This window comes from Callithrix jacchus, chromosome 19 (assembly GCF_049354715.1).
Source record: "Callithrix jacchus isolate 240 chromosome 19, calJac240_pri, whole genome shotgun sequence".
NCBI lineage: Eukaryota > Metazoa > Chordata > Mammalia > Primates > Cebidae > Callithrix > Callithrix jacchus.
The window spans coordinates 51,826,685-51,842,503 of NC_133520.1; the positions used below are offsets into that span (position 1 = coordinate 51,826,685).

Sequence of the window (15,819 nt, forward strand, 5' to 3'; positions counted from 1 at the left end):
CCAGCTAGTTGGGAGGCTGAGGCAGGAGAATCACTTGAGCCGAGGGGACGGAGGTTGCAGTGAGCTGAGATCATACCACTGCACTCTAGCCTTGAATGACAGAGTGGGACTCTGCCTCAAAAAAAATAAATAAATAAGAAGTGGTTTACGTATCATGTATTAGCAAAATGCTCTTAGTATGGTTTGGGGGCCCAAAACACAGGCTGGGAAAATGTAGTGAAGCAGGAACATGGTGATGAGGGCAGGCTCGTTATAATGGTGCCTTCAGTTTTGTTTCATAAATTACAAATACAAAGAAAACCTTCCCATGCCCAGTAAAGTTTGACTTGGAAGATTCAAAATAATATCTCAGACTTGTTAAAGGCCAAAGGCTTTTAATTTGTAGAATAATGCATTTCTAAACTTTTAATAAAAGAAAACAAATCAGAGCAAGTAGAAAGTAGCTATTTAATTATATTTTCTAAACCATAACAGTTTGAGAAAATGTCTCATATGCATGTATATTTGTATACTGCATTGTTGTTATTTATATCAAAAAACTTATTTTGCCATTCACTTGATGAGAAATGCATTTAGATTTAACTTGGGCTTTACATTCAATTTTAAAAAATGCAACAAAAGGATTCTCATATCCATTAATCTATGACCTAGTTGGATTCAAAAGGAAATTTTATAAGAGTACAAGTATTCTTCAAGACTAAGCCTGGACTCTGGGCCAAACATAGCCAGCCTCCATGGACAGCCTGTGTTTTCCTTCCTCTTAAAAGATGGTCTCAGAATAGTACTATTTCTATTATAGAAGCAGTGGTGATTTAAATTGCATTTCTAAATATAACATGTTCATGGCAGTGACTTTAAAAATTCACATCTGAAACCATATCACTTTAATTTTTACTTTTTACACTCAAGGCAGTTCATGAATTGCAAAAGACACTTTTCCCAATTCATTTTCATTGTTTTTCCCCTGAATCTTATAAATTGTGCAATGATTTGTGAGATATAAATTTTTTATTGGCTTTTTTCCTGGAAAGTTGATGTTGTATGATGTTCCTTATATATGACATTGTATGATGATGAAGCTCCTTAATTTTTTTATCCATTCAAGAAGAATAAAAAATGTTTTTACTTTGCCTCGTAACAATAGGTATAGGGATAAGATGAGGTCTGCTAAAAATTTGATACCCCTCACGGGAAAATGCTATGTACATAGTGTAAATAACACTTAAGAAAAAATAACCAGAATGATTCCACTCTGCTACACTAAGACATTTTGTGTAATTTCTGCAGGTATAACTTTGTACCCATATTGTCTTGCTTTCTGAGATACTAGGAAATTAAAGCCCACAAATTATAATTCTGTTTCTTATTAATATTGGCACCCAAGTGTGGAGCAAATAGTGGTTTAAATTAGTTTTGCACTCAATATGAACAAGATGAATGGAAGTTTCACTGTTGGGGAAAGCATTGAATTAGATCTACATTTTCTCTCAGGATGGTAATTAAGTTTCCAGTTGAATCTTGTTGAGATGGATAGCCATAACTTGTTTTTTATAGTCTCTTTCTGCTTTGACAGAAGAAGAATCAAACTTTTTTCGTTTTCCTTTGTTTGTTGTTTTGTTTTTTGTGTATATGAATTGTGGTGGTCGGGGAAAAACGTGTTATATGGCATAAGTTATTGACTATGAGGTTTTTGTCATTTAATCAAAATAAAAGGTACCATTCAGAAATTGTGTTTGTTTTCTAGGGACACAACCAAATCATAACATATAGCAGACCAGTCTATTTTTGTGTGCTGTGTGGCCTTATTTTGCTTCTTGATACAGGGGCCAAAGCCAGGCACCCTCCCAGTTACATGGTGTATGGCCTGAAGCTCTTCTCTCCAGTGTTCCTACAATCAGCTAGGGACTACTTAATTGGTGAGTTAATATCGGGGTTGTGGGGAACAATATGGGGGTCAGGGGTGTGTCTCCCCTTTGTCTTCTGAATTTCTAAGCCTCCTTACTTGATTATTGGGTGAAGAGATGTGCATTTTCCTCTTGGCTTGCACATCTACTGAAGACTGTCTGGGAGCCCACGCCTCAAAGGATAGAACTATGGAATTATTTTTAAAGGATTTTGATATTTATGACCAGGAAGTTACAGTACTGTAATGTCCATCATAATAATGCCCATCTGAAGAACGGTTGTTATGGTGCCTGCTGGGGATGGTTTTGCCATCAGAGTGGCAGCATGAATGGGCATGGTTCTCAGTCCAGGTGGAGTCCTGGAGACTCAGATCACCCAGTCTTCCCAATCCCTTTGCTTGCCTTAAGGTTTAGGCAGTATTTGAGATAAAATGCTCTGTTTAAACAAGTCACCTGCATACTGTAATGGTTTTGAGCTCTGACTCTGGAGCCAAACTGCTATTTGAATTCCAGCTTTGTCCCTTCACTAGGTTTATGACTTTGAGCAAAATTTAACTGTAATATAAAGGCAAAACTATTGGCCACCTCAGAAATGACTGCAAGTTTTAAATGAGTTGGTATACTTAGACATAGAGAGCAGTGCTGGACACCAAGCATCAGCTCTTATTGTCCTTATTATGCAAAGTGTTTGCCCTGGTATTTACCCGAATGCATATGCTGTGAGAATTCTTGCAGAGACATCCAGGGGTTTGCACACCTGCCAACTTGTCATTGTTTGTGATCACGCTGACCAGCTGAGTTAATAAAGGGCAGCTTCCACCGACATCAATAGCTGGATCTCTCACTTGCCGACTAGAAATATTTCTTGAGAAACTGTCAAAGCCTTCTGTCCCACATCATCTTTTCCCCAACCTCCATGACAGTCCCCTGAATATCTCTAGTGGCACTAGGGAGGGTGCCCAGGTATGGTATAAGCTTTCTTTATGCTTCTTCTAGGTGAAAACTCTGGTAGGCAACCCACCCTCTGGCTTCCCATTCCTCTTTCTGCTGCGTTGGTAGCAAACTCTTCACTCTCTACTCCCCGCATGTCCAACCTACCACAAGCCCACCTTTCTATGCATCCCCAACACATCTTTTCTATTACATCATAGGAAGAGCAGAGTAGCTTCTTAATGCCAAAGGGTTATGCACTGTGCTTCAGAGAACCTCTGAGTTCAATTAGGAAACAGAAATGTTGGAGAAAAAAAAAAAGATCCATAATTTGATCTCCCAATCAGTACCCTCCTGCCCAAGAATATTGAATATTTGCTTCTATCCTTCCTGATTATTTTTGTTTGTTTGTTTTTGAGATGGGGTCGTACTCGGTTGCCAGGTTGGAATACAGTGGCGCAATCTCAGCTCACTGCAACCTCTGACTCCCTGGTTCAAGCAATTCTCCTGCCTCAGCCTCCCAAGTAGCTGAGATTACAGATACACATCACCATGTCCAGCTAGTTTTCATACTTTCAGTAGAGATGGGGTTTCACCATGTGGGCTAAGATGGTCTCTATCTCCTAACCTTGTGATCTGCCCACCTCGGCCTCCCAAAGTGCTGGGATTATAGGCGTGAGCCACTGCGCCCAGCCTGATATTTTTTACTTTCCTTTTTTTCAGTCCTATCAGTTGGAACAGACACATACACACTAAGAAAGATCTTACATCATTCTTGTTACTTTATAACTTAGCTCACCCATATTCCTCACTAAATTGGCTTCAGTGAAGAAGTCAGAGTTTGAGTAGACAGAGACGCTCACTCATGATTGCACACTCTGGAGGGCCATCCTTTCTTGTCATCTTTTTGCAAACAGCAGTGTTGGAGTCCACAGCTCAAGGGCACACAAGGACCTGGAGATTAGAGAAGGAGAAAGCATAAAATAATTTTGGAAGGTGTCCATGAAACAATTGTCTATGTCAAAATGTTGCCTTTTCTCTCTCTGCACTCCATACTCCATCCTGGGTACCCCCATGAGGTCATCTTTTCCTGGGATCTTGAGTGTAGGTTAAGTGTCTATAGAGTGCCACCTCTTACAAATCACAGGGATTTGTGACTTGAGGTGGAGCCATAACTACTGTGGCCCTTTCTCATCTCCTTCTCACACACTGTGTTCCTTCTGCTCAGAAGCTGTTCTGCGGCCTCCCCCGCCCTTCACCATGCTGGCTCATAATACCTCATTTCCCTAAGTTTCACCCCCTTGTCTATCCTCTCACTACCCACACTTTTCATAGTCCATAACCCATTTTGTAGCAATCTGCTCACATCTGTGATATTGAAATAATGCCTCTCTCACTAGCTTATTAGCTCAGAGAAGGCAGAGACCCTGCCTGCTTTCTTACCATTGAATCCTTAGCATTTATAGGCACTAAATAAATACTTGTTGAAAGGATGAATTAATGAACATAAAAGTCTGTGGGGTTTTTGTTTGTTTGTTTGGAGATGGAGTCTATCTTTGTCGCCCAGGCTGGAGTGCAGTGGCATGATCTCAGCTCGCTCCAACCTCTGCCTCCTGGGTTCAAGTGATTCTCCTGCCTCCTTCTCCCAGGTAGCTGGGATTACAGGCGTATGCCACCATACCTAGCTAATTTTTATATTCTGAGTAGAGACAGGGTTTCGCCATGTTGGCCAGGTTGGTTTCGAACTCCTGACCTTGGGTGATCCACCCGCCTCAGCCTCTCAAAGTGCTGGGATTACAAGTGTGAGTCACCATGTGTGGCTAAAAATCTGTTTTAAGTACTAAGGAGATGAATGTACAAATAACTTTTGGAATACTTCCCATTCATAAGTCAGAGAAGGCTATAGTCCATTTGGACCGTTTAACTAAGCCCTTAGAATAAGTAGGGACTTAATGAGTGCTTTTTGCCAATAATCTGTAGAAAGATTTGGGGCACGAAGAGCATGATGTGTCTTCCATTTAGAAATTGCTTTTCTGTGCATGGGTCTCTCCTTCTTTCCTGGTTTTTAGAATTTTTATTTGCTACTATAAAAATCTCAGCTCTGTGGAATAAGTGTAGCTGTCTAAGTGTGGCAAACTTACAATGGCATTGGGATGTGAGATGTTATTAAAGCTTAAAAGGGAAGACCTTGTTGTCTTAAATAATTGGTAAAAGCCTAAGATTTTACTTTTAGCAGTAACCCTCATCCTAGCATGTCCTACTAGCTATGCATATTCTCACTGTATTTTATTTTTAAAATCAATTTCATTAGGGATTGGAGAGGGAACATTCTTATCTTTTTCACTGGAATTTTCTTTCCCTGATTCAAGCTTCTGCCTAATATATATTTTTGTTTCCTTGTCAACAGTGACAAGTAAAAATGGTGATAAATAATCCAGCAAGCCGATGAAATAACTTCTGGGGTAAAGATAAATAGAACAATAGCAATCCCTATGGAATGAATGTGTTAAACATACTAATTTGCACTGAGAAGGAAAAGGTTGTGAAACAAATTTAGAACAAACAGGAGAGAAAGGAAAGAGATAGAAGCTTACACTACTTTTCTGACTTTATGAGGGAATACAAGGGCAATTTAAAGTCATTTCTTTTTTGTGGAACTTCTTCACTCTCTATTCCCTCAACTAGTAAGGCGTGTAAGTAGTCTATATCTGCTGCCATTGCTATATGGAGGAACTAGCAAGGAGAAAAGAAAAGCATTAGGAGAAAAAGAGTTATCAGGAGGCAAAAGAAGTGTGCAGTGGCTCTAGGAAGCGTTTGCAAGATGAAATGGCCATCAGTTATAGCCCAGGTCCAAGTTCTGGATGGGTGCTTTATCAAATGGACTCTGCTCTGTGTTTTTTCTTTTTGTTTTTCTCAGACCTGGGAGGTTTATGCTTTATTTTTGGTCCTTAGGTTTATAAATCTCTGCCAACAATAGTGCATCTTCAACAATGGAGATTGTAACTTTGGAGATAAGTGGAGGTTTTAGAACCAATCACTGGATTGTACTTGCCCTTCCCTGAACACCCAGATGACCCATCTCTATGTTTACAAGCTTATTTCTTGGCCTCAGTAGTCCATCTGAGAACGGTTAGTTAATACATAGGCAGGGCATATGGAAGACACACAATATATACATTCCCATTGGCTTCATAGCATTTGCTTCTTAGAGCCGCTGAAACAAAGCACTCCCCACTGGGTGGCTTAGAACAACAGCCGTTTATTGTCTTGCAGTTCTAGAGGCCAGAAGTCCGAACTCAAGGTGTTGTCCAGGTCATGCTCCCTCTGAAAGCGCTAGAGAAGGACCTGTTCCAGGCGTCTCTCCTTGTCTTGAAGATGACATTCTTCTCCTGTGTCCTCACATGGTCTTCCCTCTATGCACATCTGCCTCTGTGTCCAAATTTTTCCTTTTCATAAGGACACCAGTCATACTGAATTAGGGCCCAGATGTACCCTAAGGGCCTCAGCTTAACTCAGTTATCTGCGAAGACCCTATTTCCAAACAAGATCACATTACGAGCTCCTTCAGCTCATAATGTTGGAGTTAGAACTTCCACATCTTTTGTGGGAACATAATTCAATCGAAAACAAGGAGCGTTGAAGAAAAAGGACAAGGGACAAGGAAGAACTAAGTCCATGTGACATTGTTTCCCATAGACTTATTGTGCTTCTCAGGCTGTGTTGGGTGCAAGTGGTCCTCTTCTGGCAGGTGCTAGGGGACACGGAGTATTTCTTAGAGCAGTGCCTTACTGGTGATGTATCGGTTACCCACTGCCGCTCCTGGTTTCTGCTTAGAAACCATCACCCTGTCAGAGCAGGAGGAGGTAGCAGAGGAGACAGACAGACAAGGTGTGAGGGCAGTCCACTATCAGCAGCTCCTTCTACCTCCTTGTGCCGAAGGGACTGAATGCCTGAGCCAGTGGTATGAGATAAGTCAGGTGGACATGGGGCAGGTGGGAAGGATGGAGAAACTCCTTGTCATGTATAATGCAAGGAGAGAAGCATCTCAAAGGAAGAAGGGAATGTCAGATCATAGAACAGTAGGAGGAGAAATTCAGGTGAATTAAGGAGATAGAAACACAGGATAATATTCCTATGTAATTTCTTTTTCTTTTATGATTCCTCATATATGTTCAGAATATTACTCTGTGCACTTTTCCTTTCATTATAAGGAAAATAAGTTCTTTATTTTCATTCCCAGGAATAAGGTGAAAGTTATTAGTCCGCACTCATTTCCTGCGCTCAGTCAGAGACTGGTCACCTCTGGCTAGAATTTACATTACTTTCCATTCGGGTAACTTCAGCAAAAGCCTCTGAGTGAGACTGGCTTTGAAATTATCCTATGAATGAGAAAGACAAGAGGTCTTTGATTCTTAGTACCATATTTCAAAAGGAGCAGTAACAATGTCAGAGTGTGCCCAGAGGGGTGTGTATTCACATGGCCTATATGAGTTCTGGAAACTGGGTGATGGAATTGAGAGTGTCCAACTCAGAGAAGAAACACCTGAGTGCTAGAGGCACACACAATAGCTTCGGATCCTTAAAATGCTGCCAGGTTGAAGGGGAGGGACTTTATTCTAGTTCCAGAAGATGGAAGGTGGATTACAGCTCAGTACAAAGAAGCCAGTAGAACCGTTTGGGTTAGAGCTGCCCTACAGTAGAGTAGGTTGCTTAGTGAAATGAGTTCTCTGGCATGGGACAACTTGAGGCAACATGAAATAGCCAGACCATCCAGCCCGGGTCCAGGCACTGGATGGGTGCTTTATCCATTGGCCTCTGCTCTGTGTTTTTTGTTTTCGTTTTTCTCAGATCTGGGAGTTTTATGCTTTATTTTTGGTCCTTAGGTTTATAAATCCCTGCCAACAATAATCCATCTGCAATGATGGAGATTGTAACTCTGGAGATGAGTGGAAGTTTTAAAACTAATCACTGGATTTTACTTATCCTTCCCTAAACACCCAGATGTCCCATTTCTATGTCTTGTTTACAGGCTCGCTTCTTGGCCTCAGTTGTCCATATGAGGACACTTAGTTAATATACAGGTAGGGCACATTGAAGACATTCACATTGAATTCCTAGGCTTTAGTTTTATTTCTGTGGCATTTTAATTCTGCATGCTTGTCCCCCAAACCTGCATCTATATGCAGTAATATTTATCACTTACATTTGATAAAAGAAATAAGCTTAAGCCACAATATTTTTATTTATGAATTTTGCTTATTTGTGAAATGGAACTGTGCCAGAAGTTTCTGCACTGACTATAATTATTAAGGAAAATAAGAAGTTAGGAAGAAGTGAGAGAAAAGTATAGATGCGCTCAGTGGTATGCTAACAACAGAAAAAGTTTGTCCACAGGAAAAATTGTGAACAGCACAAAGACTTTTTAATTTTTTACTTCTGTAAAAAAAGGACAAAATAATTTCAGCAATTTCAAGTGTCATTTTCCTAAAGCCCTGGTAACATAGCAAGCATTTGGCTGCTGTTTCCTTCACGTTCACTGCAACCTGACAGATGAGACACATGGATTCCATCTTCCTCCCGTTCCACCTCCACGACATTTATTTTAAAGACTAGAGCTTTCCTCCTCCAATATGTTTCGGAGAAGAGCTAGTGCCTGGGCCTCCCTGTTGACTGCTGTTCTTCCTGTATTGTTGCATTAAGTTCCAATTCTACACCCACAGCCAGAGCATCTCCAGGGACGACTTTCGGGTACTTCCTACCATTTTATTTTCCTCATGCCATTTTTCATTGTGTTCCAATTCTTTTCACTTCCCTAGGTTTTGTTGAATTAGCTAATGAATTTCTTATACAGAATACCTCTTTATCCTTGATTTACCAAATAGCTCCCAAGATTTGACTTTGCCTTTAATATTCCATACCTAAGCTTTTCCCTGTAGTTCTTCATTCTTGGTGTAGTTTTTGTCACACAGGGATACTGTGTTTTGAAAGGTAAATAATAGATCTCACTGGACCTTCCCTCTGCCCCGATCCCGAATTGGCAGATATAACATAGAACAAAATTGTCGTTGCTGGGTTTTTTGACCCCAAAGTAGAGAGAAGTTCTTCTCAGTTTGTTTGAAATTGTATGAAGTTTTATGGTTTAAAATTTCTGTGCTTATGACTATATGTTCTGTAATTAAATTTCTATTTATTTCTTATATCTCTCCATTTATAGAAACTGAAAAAGAAATTATATCTTATATAGTTATGTCTAGCATATCAGTATTTGTACCTTTTTGTCTGCTTTGATTGAGAAATAAACAACTTTCAGGTGCTCTACTTTTTTATAATATAGTTGAAATCTTGGCACAAAAATGATCACAACAAAATTACCACATGTATCAAAATATGGCTCCAACTCCAAGCACAGCCCCTGTTATCAAAGATAACCATGTTGATGACATTAAATTTTACTTCCACGAAGAGTGCAGAACGTGCAGGTTCATTACTCAGGTATAACAAGTTTTAAAAAGAGAACTTAAACCTCTTTTGTGAAAACAGAATTCAACCCAAAACAAGGAGCATTTCAGAAAAAGGACAAGAGAGAAGCAAGAACTAAGTCCACCTGACGTTGTTTACCATCTTATGGCCAAAGGTGCTATTGTGCCTATTTTAAATAACCCAATAATGTTAACTATTTTAATCAAACATTCAGAGAATGAGTTGTGCAAAGACTCTCATCCTTACAACTTCACTATAGGAAGTTAACATTTCCCATTTTTCAGAAATAGCAGAAACACCCTCACTTACCATCCTCCTCCCATTGTTCACTGTGGTTTCTGCACATTTTAGGGCATAGTTCCAATGTCCAGGCATATTGAATTTCAAATCAAATTTCCTTAGTTTTATTAAGGTTTAGCAGTACCAAACTTCATTGACAGATGACCTAATAATCGGAGACAGGAAGGAAGACAGATGTATTATGGCACTGCTAATGGGAGTTTCTGTGTTTCTATGAACCCAGCTTCAGTAGAATTAAGCAAGAGGGGATGATAGGAAAGTTGCTCTAAAACGCAGCTCTACTATATTTTTCCTCCTCTAACAAAATAGTTCTCTGAAACACTGAATTATAAACTATAAATGTCTTTTCCAGTTGTGCAATTGCATCATTCTGATGGGAAATAACACAGCCTCCCTCTCCTCAGCCAAGAGCACCTTTATCTACCAAGTGATCCATCTACGCTAGAATCAGGGTCACATCATCACCATGGGCTGCAGTCAGGTAGTTCCTACTTGAGACCCTCAGCTAACTATAAGTTTCCAGTTGGTATTTAGGATGGAATAGACTCTGAGTTACTCAAGTGCTTGAGGTTACAGAAGTGAAAAGCAAGGAGACCCCTTGGCCCCAATTTTTTGCTACCCTCTCGCATGCAGGAAGAGATCCTCATAATTACTATCCTGTGTTTTTCTGTTTGTGATAGAGTCTTGCTCTGTTGCCCAGGCTGGAGTACAGTGGCAGGATCTCAGCTCACTGCAACTCTGCCTCCTGGGTTCAAGGGATTCTCCTGTCTCAGCCTCCCAAGTAACTGGGCTTACAAGTGCCCACCACAACTGGCCAATTTTTATATTTTTTAGGTAGGGTTTTGCCATGTTGGCCAGGCTGGTTTCAAACTCCTGGCCTCAGGTGATATGCACACCTTGGCCTCCCAAAGTGCTGGTATTACAGGCGTAAGCTACCACACTTAGCCTGTCCTGTGTCTTTTTATGTTCGTATAGTTTTCCTAGTTTCCTTTCTCTTGCCCTCATCTCCCACACGTCCAAGTCTCCTCTTTCGAACTGAAGATGATTCTACTCTCACTCACCACCCCTGAGGTCTTTGCTCAGTCCAGGGCTTGTGTGCATTCCTTTCATCAGTACCTCTCAGGATCAGCTCCTTGTTGCATCCACAGGCACATTTCCATCTCAGCCTCCAGTTTCCTCTGGGTGAGAAATCTAAGATTGCCTCCAGAATTCCTGAGTGGGGTGGTTTGGGAGGGGAGAGAGACAGCACTGCAGCAGGAGCCTTGGCAACACAGTTCCCATATGCTTATCATTGATTTTGTTTGTTCATTTTCAGTATTTTTATATTGCTTCCCTGCTATTTCCCTCCTTGGGCTCTTCCCGCAAATCAACACTTTCTGCATTTATCTTTTGGAGCAAGTTGACATGCTGTTTTTTGGCGGTTCTGGTAAGTCGTTTACATTCTATTCTGTAAAGGATTCTAGAGTTCAGATAAGGACTGAATAGACTTGGGCAGGAGATGAGAGGCTAGACAGTTAGATTTTCTTTGTCCTGAGCATTTAAACGACTTCAGTTTGGATCAGTCTGGGTGATGATGGGCCTGTCCAGATTTCCTGTAACTACATAGGAAGTTGTCCACTTAACTTGGTTGAGCATAAGCACAGAAGTAAGGGTGAAATTCTCTGCGATTTGGAATAGGTTTGATGCCCTTCAAACTATTCCTTTAAAAACACTCTGTGTGAATGTGTGGTGAGCATGTGTGAGTGGCTATAAGTGTGTGTATGTGTGTTTGTGCGTATGTGTATATAATTGAGCACATACATACTCAAGTCTGGGAGTGCATCAGTGTGAGCCTATGGGTTGACATTGTGCTGTGTATTGTGTGTGTACCTGTAGAGACAGGTGACCTGTATCCCCAAACCATCACTTTGACCCTTTTAATGTCATACTTTAGATTCAGACCAAGGTGGATATAATCTCATTGTGTGATGTAAATTGCTTGTTTTCAGCCTGCTCTTCTCTACTCTAAATGGAAATAAACATGATGACCTCATAGGATTTCTATAAGGAGTAAATGAAATCATGTGCATAATGCAATCACTGTTACCACCCCCATCTCTCTCTCTCTCTCTCTCTCTCTCACACACACACACACACACACACACACACTACGTGGGGACACTTGCTTGTTCCCTCTCCTGTCTCCTGTCTCCTCCTTCCTTTCTTCTCCCTCCCTCCTCTTCCTTTCTCTTTATTCGATTGAAATTGCTATCCAGGATCTTTTCCTTGGCCAGCAGCTTTCAACTGTAAACCGTGAGGTCTCCCTACCTTCTTCTGACACATTCACTTAGCCTTTTAAGAACATTGTAAAGCATTATTTCTAAATACTTTCCTCTTAAATTTTTAGTTAAATGGTAGCCTCTTTCTTGTACCCCCATCCCCCAAGTCACCCAGAGCCTTTTGATGGATCCCATAGATGTATTCTCTGCCTCTTCAGCAGGCGTCTTGTATGTGAATGTGCAACCTTCTCTTCACTGTTTTACATTTGTTTACTGTAAGAATGGCCAGTCTAGAAAAGAACTGTTGTTGTGTGTCTTCCAGCTGTTTCTGGGATAACCTCAGCTGTTTACAGCGTGGCCAGGAGCATCTTGGCTGCCGCCCTGCTTCACCCAGTCTGCTTCAGTGCAGTGAAGGTAGGTGTGAGGACCATGGGCCCTCATCCTTCTTCTCAATTCATTAAGTTAATTTATTTTTTAAAATAAATGTTTTCTCCAAAATTACAAGAGAAATAGGATCTGTGCAAACCAGGGAGTGATGGTGTGGCTGAGTGAGGCCTCAGTGGTGTTAGAAGACAGGTCAAGATGCCTGGTTTGCCCTAATGGGGAATGCCCCTCACCTTCTGGCCTGGCCTCCCCCCCGCAGATTTCTGTGCCAAGATCAGTTAGTAATACTGGGAGGTGCCGCTCCTTAACATGGTGGTCAACAGAACCCATGTGTCTGCCTTCACTTCCTGAAATACCACTCAAGAGACAATAAAGGGATACGATTGCATAAAGCTATATGGACCAGAAAACAGAGAATATGACAGCCACAAAACATTAGAATCTAGAAAACAGATGGACTGTAGACTTACCCAGAAGGAGAAAATGGAAACCTAGCCTGGCAGCAAGGGAAGCCTAAGATGCTGAGAAAACAAGATAAACGCTAACTTCAGGAAGACACAAAGTTGTCACAGCCAAGAAACATTATCTATTGTAGGTACTGGCTCAGCTGTGAAGCATATTTATATAATAATCTGAGTAAGCATCATGCTGTATCTCTGGTGGAAGAATGGGGCAGGTGAAGTGTGATGGAGGAGCTCTAAATTTTGTCTTCCATATTAGAAAGTCAGCAAATAACTTCTCAATTAAATAAAAAACAACAAGAAATAGCAAAACAAGTATTTTATTTGAAAATATGGAGGTAAATATGGAGAAGAAACAGCTGTGTCATTGCCTTCAGGAAGCAGGAATTAGGGCAGGGTTTGTGTAGGCGGGGACCACTACTATTTGTTTTCAGTGTTATAGAACGGTAGAGTGCCCATTAAGTCTAAAAATTATAGCATATGTAATGTCCTCAGAGAAATCTTCATCAGTAAAAAATAAATCAATATTATGCACATTTCTGGACTTATGGTTTAACAGTTTAAACAACAAGTACTCCTTCGATAAAGCAAAAGTTGAATGTAAAGGAGGAAATAGAAATAATATATGTTCCAAAGTGCTTTTAATATAAATCACATGACATTTCTTAATTTGATTTTTTTTTTTTTTTTTTTTAATTTTTTATTGGATTATAGGTTTTGGGGTACATGAGCAGAGCATGCAAGACAGTTGCGTAGGTACACACATGGCAGTGTGCTTTGCTTTTCTTCTCCCCTTCACCCACATTTGGCATTTCTCCCCAGGCTATCCCTCCCCACCTCCCCCTCCCACTGGCCCTCCCCTTTTCCCCCCAATAGACCCCAGTGTTTAGTACTCCCCTTTCTGTGTCCATGTGTTCTCATTTTTCATCACCCACCTATGAGTGAGAATATGCGGTGTTTCATTTTCTGTTCTTGTGTCAGTTTGCTGAGGATGATGTTTTCCAGATTCATCCATGTCCCTACAAATGACACGAACTCATCATTTCTGATTGCTGCATAATATTCCATGGTGTATATGTGCCACATCTTTCCAATCCAGTCTATTATCAATGGGCATTTGGGTTGATTCCAGGTCTTTGCTATTGTAAACAGTGCTGCAATGAACATTCGTGTACATGTGTCCTTATAGTAGAACGATTTATAGTCTTTTGGATATATACCCAGTAATGGGATTGCTGGGTCAAATGGAATTTCTATTTCTAAGGCCTTGAGGAATCGCCACACTGTCTTCCACAATGGTTGAACTAATTTACACTCCCACCAACAGTGTAAAAGTGTTCCTTTTTCTCCACATCCTCTCCAGCATCTGTTGTCTCCAGATTTTTTAATGATCGCCATTCTAACTGGCGTGAGATGGTATCTCAATGTGGTTTTGATTTGCATCTCTCTGATGACCAGTGACGATGAGCATTTTTTCATATGATTGTTGGCCTCATATATGTCTTCTTTCGTAAAGTATCTGTTCATATCCTTTGCCCACTTTTGAATGGGCTTGTTTGTTTTTTTCCTGTAAATCTGCTTGAGTTGTTTGTAAATTCTGGATATCAGCCCTTTGTCAGATGGGTAGACTGCGAAAATTTTTTCCCATTCTGTTGGTTGCCGATCTACTCTAGTGACTGTTTCTTTTGCCGTGCAGAAGCTGTGGAGTTTCATTAGGTCCCATTTGTCTATTTTGGCTTTTGTTGCCAATGCTCTTGGTGTTTTGTTCATGAAGTCCTTGCCTACTCCTATGTCCTGGATAGTTTTGCCTAGATTTCCTTCTAGGGTTTTTATGGTGCCAGGTCTTATGTTTAAGTCTTTAATCCATCTGGAGTTAATTTTAGTGTAAGGTGTCAGGAAGGGGTCCAGTTTCTGCTTTCTGCACATGGCTAGCCAGTTTTCCCAACACCATTTGTTAAACATGGAATCCTTGCCCCATTGTTTGTTTTTGTCAGGTTTATCAAAGATTGTATAGTTGTATGTATGTTGTGTTGCCTCCGGTGCCTCTGTTTTGTTCCATTGGTCCATATCTCTGTTTTGGTACCAGTACCATGCTGTTTTGATTACTGTAGCCTTGTAGTATAGTTTGAAATCCGGTAGTGTGATGCCCCCCGCTGTGTTCTTTTTGCTTAGAATTGACTTGGCTATGCGGGCTCTCTTTTGGTTCCATATGAAGTTCATGGTGGTTTTTTCCAGTTCTGTGAAGAAAGTCAATGGTAGCTTGATGGGGATAGCGTTGATTCTGTAAATTACTTTGGGCAGTATAGCCATTTTCACGATATTAATTCTTCCTAACCATGAACATGGAATGTTTCTCCAACTGTTTGTGTCCTCTCTGATTTCGTTGAGCAGTGGTTTGTAGTTCTCCTTGAAGAGGTCCCTTACGTTCCTTGTGAGTTGTATTCCAAGGTATTTTATTCTTTTTGTAGCAATTGCGAATGGCAGTTCGCTCTTGATTTGGCTTTCTTTAAGTCTGTTATTGGTGTAGACGAATGCTTGTGATTTTTGCACATTGATTTTATATCCTGAGACTTTGCTGAAGTTGTTTATCAGTTTCAGGAGTTTTTGGGCTGAGGCAATGGGGTCTTCTAGGTACACTATCATGTCGTCTGCAAATAGAGACAATTTGGCTTCCACCTTTCCTATTTGAATACCTTTATTTCTTTTTCTTGCCTGATTGCTCTGGCTAGAACTTCCAGTACTATATTGAATAGGAGTGGTGAGAGAGGGCATCCTTGTCTAGTACCAGATTTCAAAGGGAATGCTTCCAGTTTTTGCCCATTCAGTATGATATTGGCTGTTGGTTTGTCATAAATAGCTTTTATTACTTTGAGATACGTTCCATCGATACCGAGTTTATTGAGGGTTTTTAGCATAAAGGGCTGTTGAATTTTGTCAAATACCTTCTCTGCGTCAATTGAGATAATCATGTGGTTTTTGTTTTTGGTTCTGTTTATGTGGTGAATTACGTTTATAGACTTGCGTATGTTGAACCAGCCTTGCATCCCTGGGATGAATCCTACTTGATCATGATGAATAAGTTTTTTGATTTGCTGTTGCAAT

The 15,819-nt window shown here is 40.5% G+C and overlaps 1 protein-coding gene across 8 annotated transcripts in view; it reads left to right on the plus strand.

The window, feature by feature from the left end:
* Nucleotides 1-15,819, plus strand: part of PCNX2 (pecanex 2) — a 309,710-nt gene that overhangs the window by 78,228 nt on the left and 215,663 nt on the right. For 7 of the 8 annotated variants that reach the window (XM_035280793.3, XM_035280794.3, XM_035280799.3 and 4 more), the window contains exons 13-15: nucleotides 1,745-1,916; nucleotides 10,930-11,040; nucleotides 12,195-12,286. The exons of the other annotated variant lie outside the window; for it this stretch is intronic. In XM_035280793.3, the coding sequence (XP_035136684.3) occupies nucleotides 1,745-1,916; nucleotides 10,930-11,040; nucleotides 12,195-12,286 (375 nt within the window). The remainder of the gene's footprint in view (nucleotides 1-1,744; nucleotides 1,917-10,929; nucleotides 11,041-12,194; nucleotides 12,287-15,819) is intronic. 8 annotated transcript variants of the gene reach the window in all.